The sequence below is a fragment of the Centroberyx affinis genome, unplaced genomic scaffold, assembly GCF_046629955.1.
Source record: "Centroberyx affinis isolate AG114_WGS23_722 - 3 ecotype Tasmania unplaced genomic scaffold, CSIRO-AGI_Caff_v1 ptg003759l_1, whole genome shotgun sequence".
NCBI classification, from domain to species: domain Eukaryota; kingdom Metazoa; phylum Chordata; class Actinopteri; order Beryciformes; family Berycidae; genus Centroberyx; species Centroberyx affinis.
Genome location: NW_027281635.1, coordinates 42,501 through 51,253, shown reverse-complemented (window position 1 = coordinate 51,253; position 8,753 = coordinate 42,501). Strand labels below are relative to the sequence as shown.

The window sequence follows — 8,753 nt, the reverse complement described above, 5'->3', positions numbered from 1 at the left end:
GATACTCAAACTTCATGTCTGTGGTGGCGGTGGACCAGCCGGGCGGCTGCTCGTCCTTCACCTCCCCCATGCTGTCTGTGAACGACAGGGTCTGGGTGGCGTGATGCCCCGCCCCCAGCTCTTTAGGCTCCGCCTCCATCTCTGACACCACGTCCTGATCGTAGCAGGTCACCTGGAGAGAGATCGTTAATACTTTCAGATATTGATGATCATGTTTTCACATGGAATTATTGATCCTCCCTTTGATGTCTGACCTGAGAGAGAGGTGTGTGTGTGTGTGTGTGTGTGTGTGAGAGTGTGTGTGTGTGTGTGTGAGAGTGTGTGTGTGTGTGTGTGTGTGTGTGTGACCTTGTGTACGTCCTCATTGGTCAGTTCCTTCAGGATGGCTTCCTGCACACGCAGCGCCGCGCTGGGAGACTTATCTAGCTCCTGATTGGCCGACGCCTCAACAAGGTCATCTGTGGTGGGCGGGTCATCGTGCTCACCGAGCACCTGCACCTGGACACACACACACACACACACACACACACACACAGTAAGGGCGGGGCTTGATGCAGCTGAGGCTGTCCGCCCCCCGCCTGGAAGACAACGCTGAGGGATTCAACTGCAAACAGTTTAGGAAGGTGTGAGTGTGTGTGTGTGTGTGTGTGAGTGTGTGTGTGTGTGTGTGTGTGTGTGTGTGTGTGTGTGAGTGTGTGTGTGTGTGTGAGTGTGTGTGAGTGTGTGTGTGTGAGTGACCTCGCTGTCAGCAGCCAGCTGGGCGTCTGGAGGAAGAGCCATCTTAACGATGTCATATGGAAACTTCTCCTTCTCCTCCGACGACACGTCCCGCTTCTGAGGAAACACACACACACACTGCTGGAGTACACACTGTAATACACACTGTAATACACACTGTAGTGCTGTAGTACACACTGGAGTACACACTGTAATACACACTGTAGTGCTGTAGTACACACTGGAGTACACACTGTAATACACACTGTAGTACACACTGTAGTACATGTCATGTTAAAAAAGCAAGTGGAAACTGAAAAACTGGGATTTTTTGTGTGTGTGTGTGTGGATTTTCACCAACAACAACAACACTGGACTGGACTAAAGCTTCAGGGAAAACTTGCATGTCTTCCCTCTGCTGATCTCTCTCTCTCTCTCTCTCTCTCCCCTCAGGGACTCTGTGCTCAGTGAGGTCATCAGGTCACACTCACAGTAAAATCCAGACTACAAGTCCTTCCTCCAGACTCAACCTTTCTATGTGGTTTCCTTCTACTCAGGTTCCTCCTGGTCTGCATCACACCACAGATCAGGTCACTGAAACGTGTCACATGTTGAACGGCTGTTCTGTTTCCAAAGGAACGTCCAGCAGGTCAGACAGACCAGTGGACCTGATAGAAGGACTTATCAAACCATTTCCACCCTCAGTCAGAATGTAGAAGCATTCCTGTGTCAGACCTTCATCTCTGTAACAGTAACATCTGTCTGCCAAGACTCCAGATGTTTTAGTTAATGAAAAGTCCAGAGAAGTGTTTGTTTTAGAGGCTCCAGCCTGGAGGAAGACTTCATGACCAAGGTCATTAAATACCAACGGCTCCTGAACAGCATCTCAGAGCAGGTCATAGCTGCAGACTCCCTGTCTCCACCTGGCAGCAGGACTCAGTCACAGGCTGCTGTCAGAGGCTTCAGCAGCTCAGGAGGCCCAGAGAGGCTGAGCGGCTCTCAGAGTTCTGTGTGTCTCTGCTGGCAGAGACAGACATGACAGAGACTCTGCTGCTTCCCCTGAGACTGACTGGGATGTTTTGTACTGTGAAGATCTGTGATGTCACTGGTCCATGATTTAGTGAATGTGCTTTACTGCACCTTCAGTATTTGTGTCCTTGTACGTTTTCTTCTATGTGGACAGAAATAAATTGTTAAAATGTGTGTGTGTGTGTGTGTGTGTGTGTGTGTGTGTGTGTGTGTGTGTGTGTGTGTGTGTGTGTGTGTTAGGGCTGCGCGATATTGGAAAAAACTGACACTGCAATATTTTTTTTCTGCGATATATATTGCGATATGAAAAAATACAGGAATTTTCACCAAATGACTCGAACAGCTGTACTGCCCCTGTAAGAATGCGGCCTTGTGGGTAACCTGCAGGAGGCGAAGCAGGAAGTGAGAGAGCAGGAGGAGGTGAAGCAGGAAGTGAGAGAGCAGGAGGAGGTGAAGCAGGAAGTGAGAGAGCAGGAGGAGGTGAAGCAGGAAGTGAGAGAGCAGGAGGCTCAGTAGAGGCTGAGTCCAGCTCCACTGCAGAGCTGTCCGGACTGAGGAGGATAAATTATCGGCCGATAATGGGAAAGTTATATTATTATGTATTATTCCGATTAGGGCTGTGCAAAAAAAACAATACAGCTGAGTATTGCAATATTTTTTTCCATGATACCGTATTGATTTTCCAGCCCCTCGTATCGATACATTAAAAAAAATATTCATGTTTTAAGCGGATTTAAAATGTCCTTAAATTTCCCTCAAATCCCTTTGAATTAAATAGTTTTGACTCAATTTGTCCGCTGAGTCGTCAATATAATGTGATTTACATATTAGAACACCAGGTGGAACACAGCAAGGTGGATTTTCAGCTCTGTTTTTAAATTTTCAGTAAATCATGTAGAGCAGTCATCCTCAAAGTCCGGACTCCGGTCCGGATCCGGACCGAACCACAACTGTCTCCGGACTCTGAGCAAATTATACTTTTCATATGTATTATTTGTATTATCTGCGAGACTTCGCCGCAACGCAACGAGTCAAAATTATCCGCTTTCTCCACTGCGAGCAGCGCTCTGACTGCTCCACTGTCTGTGTGAGGACGTCTACTCTGCTTTGGTTTGGTCCAATCACATTCAGCGTCCCGTCATCTCCATGACAGCGGTGAGTCGCGGACGCGACGTCATACTGTAGAGAGTTTTTTTTTTCAAACTTTATTTTTAAAAGAGAAGAGAACAAAGACCGGTGTAATGAAGTTGACAGCGCAGCTCGTTTCGTCAGCTGTTAGCTACTAGCCTAGATTTGGAACGTGAATCGATCTAAAATGGCGTTCAAAGCTGGCCAGCCTGCAGTGAGTCTGCATTCTCAACAATGAACACGGTGAAGAACGAGCAGCCGACTCACCCATGAACACTTGCATCAGTGTCTCTGCCTGGTCATCACACCTTTTGTGCCAAAGTTCAAAGTCTTGGCAGCAGACCAAAGGTGCCACTTCTCTCATTAAGCAACAGAGTTTGACACAATGTTCAATAGTTCTGGACGTATTTGGACTTTGATTCTTAGGATGGTTTGATTCACCTCTGGTGGCTGGGTGTGTGAACCGGGTTTGGGGGATGGGGATAATGGGGAAATGGTGATTTGTAGCTTTAATTTAATTTAATTTTATATGTAATTTTATGTTTTATATAATTTTATTTTATATAAAATCTGGGGAGGCACATGTAGGCGATACCATCCAGATTTCCTCACCGCCCCGCAGCCACCTCAGCTACCTCAGCCACCCCCGGCCCCCATCCACATCCACCACCCGGCCTCATTGTAAGTCACTCTGGTAAGATTTTTATATTATATATATTTTATACTTAATTTTATATTATTAATTTAATAATTTAATTATAATTTGTTAAAAGCTTGACTGACCTTAATAAACGGACCTTTGTCTAATTGAAAATTTTCTTTGTGGACCTTTAAGATTTGTATTTGAGTACCCCTGATGTAGAGTATCATGAGGTCCCTGCCAACACCCAGCCTCAATTCTGATAATGAAATTACAGCCGATAAATAGAGCCGATAATATGAAGCCAATACTGCTTTCATTGACTTAACCAGCACAGCACGCTGTAGTCAGACTGACCCTGGGTCAGCCACACAGCAGACTGACCCTGGGTCAGCCACACAGCAGACTGACCCTGGGTCAGCCACACAGCAGACTGACCCTGGGTCAGCCACACAGCAGACTGATCCTGGGTCAGCCACACAGCAGACTGACCCTGGGTCAGCCACACAGCAGACTGACCCTGGGTCAGCCACACAGCAGACTGATCCTGGGTCAGCCACACAGCAGACTGACCCTGGGTCAGCCACACAGCAGACTGACCCTGGGTCAGCCACACAGCAGACTGACCCTGGGTCAGCCACACAGCAGACTGACCCTGGGTCAGCCACACAGCAGACTGACCCTGGGTCAGCCACACAGCAGACTGATCCTGGGTCAGCCACACAGCAGACTGACCCTGGGTCAGCCACACAGCAGACTGACCCTGGGTCAGCCACACAGCAGACTGATCCTGGGTCAGCCACACAGCAGACTGACCCTGGGTCAGCCACACAGCAGACTGACCCTGGGTCAGCCACACAGCAGACTGATCCTGGGTCAGCCACACAGCAGACTGACCCTGGGTCAGCCACACAGCAGACTGATCCTGGGTCAGCCACACAGCAGACTGATCCTGGGTCAGCCACACAGCAGACTGACCCTGGGTCAGCCACACAGCAGACCACAGAAACATGTGGATGTTTTTCAGTTTCAGAGGAAGAAAACACGCCTGCAGTTTGCAAAATGTTCCACAAGGTTCAGAGAGGAGGGAAAAGTCCACGAGTTTTAACACAACAGATCTTATGTCACCTGAAAGGTCTTCATCACAACGAAGACGAGCTGAAGGAGGATGAAGCAGCTGAAGGAGGATGAAGCAGCTGAAGGAGGATGAAGCAGCTGAAGGAGGATGAAGCAGCCGGTCTGTGGAGTGTCGACTCAACAGGTTTGAAAACGGCCCAAAGGATGAAGCAGCTAATTAAACCACAGCATGTCTGCCACTTGATGACCGGCTTCTCTGTGGATGAAGAGCAGCTGATCTCTCCAGCTGATGGAGCGTCTGGAGCCTCGCTGATCTCTCCGAGCCGCTGATCCCTCCCTGCCCTGTAGGATGTGGTCTGACTCTCGGTCTGATCCGCACCGACGTAAGCCACATACGTTTTACCACAGACACATGGACTTCTGACATCAGTCCAGTCAGTAAGCTGAGTTTGACTCAGTGTCTGATGAAGACCTGAACATGAACAGGACCTGACTGCAGACCAGACCTGTGGAGCCTCTGGAGGTCTGGGCAGAGGACAGAGCAGAGGAGGCAGGCTGGACCACATGGAGGAGTGTGGGGAAGCTTGGGCTGTCTGGCACACACTTTACAGCTTTTATTATTCTACTGAGTGAAGCACTTTACTACTAATACTAATAACCTGTATTTAATACACTGACATGTCTGACTTGACAGATTATGTCAAAGCATTTAATTTGAATTCTCTATAAAGCCAAAGTATGCTGGTGAAGTTTTTTGATGTATTTTACTAGAAAAAATAAATGAACATTTGAAGAGTCAGAAGTGTTCTTTGTTTTTGTTGTGTTAACATTAGTGATGTCAGAGCTATGGAATATTAAATCTTCCCTCTCAGCCTTTCTTACCCTCGTGCATAAACTACAGGTTATGAACTTCTTTTTAAAATACAAAAATGTGAAATTATCGGTTATCTTATCGGTATCGGCCATGAGAAGCAGGCAATTATCGGTTATCGGTATCGGCTGAAAAAAATCCATATTGTGCATCTCTAGTCCGGACTGTCAGTAAAAAGCTTGTTAGCGGCGAGGAGCCGGGCTGAGCTGAAACAGGCTAACACGACACCAGAGGATCACGACTACGGCTCAGAGCTGTGAAACCTGGAAAGATAACAAACCCTTACATCAGAGTCAATCATGTTCTATCAGACAGATTCTTTTCAGGGAAAATAAGAACTGTGTGAGTTTTCCTTTTGTATCAAGCAGCAGAAAAGTTGTAGCCTGATGAGTTTGAGTTCATTTGCCTCATGGTGACTTTAACCAAACCACTTCTCAACACATTTCACTCACAGACAAATTTCCAATGTGGGAATAAAATCATGAGAGTTCTGCTGAGTCGTGGCTCCTTCATCTCCACGGTCTGGTGTCTGAAAACTCAGTCCCAGCTGTCTTCAGTCCGTCTTCTCGTCTTGACGTTCAGATCAAATCAAACATGTTTAATATTATCTGAAGTCTTCAGTCTCGGCTCGGATCGTGAAGTTCAGTGACGTGAACGTTGTCAACAACCGATAGCTGCTCTCTCTCCGAAGGGAAAAAAGTGGACAGAAATTGCTTTAGCCCTGGAAATCCCCGGTGAGTATGCTATATGCTAGAGCTAGCTAGCTAACCGCTGTCCTGAACGGGGCTGCTGCAAGCTAACGTTAGCTACTGTGATGTTTGCTGTTAGCCTACGAGCTAACTGGACGTTTCAGCTGAAGATCACGAGCTTCAGTCAGATAAATCTGACTGCAGTGCTCCCTCTCCCTTTCTCATACATGTGTGTGTGTGTGAGAGTGTGTGTGTGTGTGTAGGAGGGGGATTTACTCTGTAGAGCTGTTCACAAGTCAGTCCATGTTTACAATCTATTGGAAAAGTGAACAGTAGGGGAAGCTCTTCTCAAAGTCTTGTAGTGTGTGGTAGGCTTTAGCTGACATGCGTGACATCACCGTGATGATGCTGAAACCATATATCGTGCAGCCTAGTGTGTGTGTGTGTGTGTGTGTGTGTGTGTGTGTGTGTGTGTGTGTGTGTGTGTGTGTGTGTTACCTGGGAGCACAGCTTGTCCAGGAAGCGGATGCCCAGGATCTGGCCTGATGACATCATCAGGTTCACGTCTCTCTTCTTCACAGAGATCTTGGCGGTGTACATGTAGTTCAACACCTCCTCAAAGATGTCAGAGCGGATGAAGTCGATCTCTATCACCGAGGAGTTATCCACCTGGGTGGGGGGGGTGGGGGGGGGGAGAGAGAGAGGGAGAGGGGGGGAGGAGAGAGAGAGAGAGAGAGAGAGAGAGAGAGAGGGGGGGAGAGAGAGAGAGAGAGGGGGGGAGAGAGAGAGAGAGGGGGGGGGAGGAGAGAGAGAGAGGGGGGGAGAGAGAGAGAGAGGGGGGGGAGGAGAGAGAGAGAGGGGGGGAGGAGAGAGAGGGAGAGAGAGAGAGAGAGAGGGGGGGGGAGAGAGAGAGAGAGGAGAGAGAATGTGAACAGCTCTTTATTAAAAACAATTTATCAAATTACAAAAGAATGACTGATGATGAGTTGGAGCAGTATATATATTTGTAGTAGTATTGTAGTAGTATATATACTGTATACAGTATATTTGCAGTATCCCGTGCTTCTTGAAGTAGTTGGAGCTAGGGTTGCAAAGGGGTGGAAAATTTCCGGTAAATTTCCATGGGAAGTTAAGCTGGGGAATTTTGGAAATATTTCAAATTGGAAAATTTCCATGGGAATTATGGGAATTTATGGGAATTTATGGGAATTAATGGGAATTTATGGGAATTAACTGGGAATTGAGGGTAATTTAATGGAAAGGTATCATATCCAAGCATAAATATTTGTTTTGTTATAAGCAGACATCCATCCAAAATAATACAATTAAAACAGATTTATTTGTAAGTAGAACTTTATGAAGTGTTAAATATTTTATTGAACAATCAATTCTTTCATTGAAGAACAAACACATGAATGTTGAGTTGCCTGTAGGGGGCGTGGCCTCTGTAGCCCTGCAGTAAGCAGTGTGCTATGTGTGCATGTGATGGAGGAACAGCAGAGATATTCAACTGTACTTGCATGATATCTGGTTGTTTTAGTCAGGATTATGCTAAAATATATTTTCCCCAACTATATTTAAGTTCCCTATTAAGAGCATACCTTCAACTTAGTAAATTCCTGGTTTATTCCCGTTTATTCCCATAAATTCCCGTTAATTCCCATGGAAAGTTTCCAACTTTGAAAATTCCCGGAATTTTGCAACCCTAGTTGGAGCAGTATACACAGTATATTTGGTAGTAGTAGTACACAGTATATTAGCAGTACCTCGTGCTTCTTGAAGAGCTTCTTGAAGTAGTTGGAGCAGGCAGCGAGGACACAGCGGTGAGCTCTGAACTTCACGTCTTCCACCACCACAGCGATGTCACAGTGTTCCCCCTCCAGACGCTGCTGGTTCAGCAGCTTCAGGAACACACTCTTATGCTCCTCATCCACATACTTCACTGTCTCACCCATCTGGGGGGGGGGGGGGGGGAGAGAGAGAGAGACAGGAGAGAGAGAGACAGAGAGACACAAGAGACAGAGGGGGAAGTTAAGTCTGACCGATGAAACTTTATTGATCCTGAATCAGAGACACAGATACAACATGAAGACTGGTGAAGCACTGGGAGCTGACAGAGCAGCACAGTCTGTACTGGTCTCTACTGGTCTCTACTGGTCTCTACTGGATTCTACTGGTCTCTGTCAGTCTTGCTCAGAGGTTCTCAGCAGAACTCTGGTTCTCCTCTCTCTCCATCTAAACTGGTTCCAGTAGTTCATGTTCCATACTGCTGCGGGCACGCGCGTCGGCGCGTGTGCACGTGCGAATTCCCAAACAAACGGGCTGACGCGCAGGCAGCGGGCTAGCTGTTAGCTGTTAGCATGCTGTGATCCGTCAGACCTCCGGTACCGGAGCCGTTCAGCCGGACGGGTCACGGCTCCGGTTCCATCCAGACGAAGTTAACTGACCGCGGGACAGCGGCTGGCTGAACTAACGTTACCGTTACCGGACACGGCGGCTGTAAAGCTAACGTTAGCCGGTCAGCTGAACGGCAGCAGCTCCTCAGGTCAGACGGCGGGACGTTAACCGGACAGCTGCCGTGTTCCGTTACTAAACACCGATC

At 47.5% G+C, this 8,753-nt stretch overlaps 1 protein-coding gene across 1 annotated transcript in view; it reads right to left on the bottom strand.

Moving 5' to 3' along the window:
* Window positions 1-7: 7 nt before the first annotated feature.
* The window catches only part of LOC139662324 (zinc finger and BTB domain-containing protein 14-like), a gene marked incomplete at its 3' end in the record, with an annotated part of 9,514 nt that continues 768 nt past the window's right edge, over window positions 8-8,753 (bottom strand). Inside the window, exons 2-6 of the mRNA XM_071540982.1 lie at window positions 7,918-8,106; window positions 6,650-6,820; window positions 739-834; window positions 349-498; window positions 8-172 (exon numbers count right to left, since the gene is read on the bottom strand). Of these exons, the coding sequence (XP_071397083.1) occupies window positions 8-172; window positions 349-498; window positions 739-834; window positions 6,650-6,820; window positions 7,918-8,106 (771 nt within the window). The remainder of the gene's footprint in view (window positions 173-348; window positions 499-738; window positions 835-6,649; window positions 6,821-7,917; window positions 8,107-8,753) is intronic.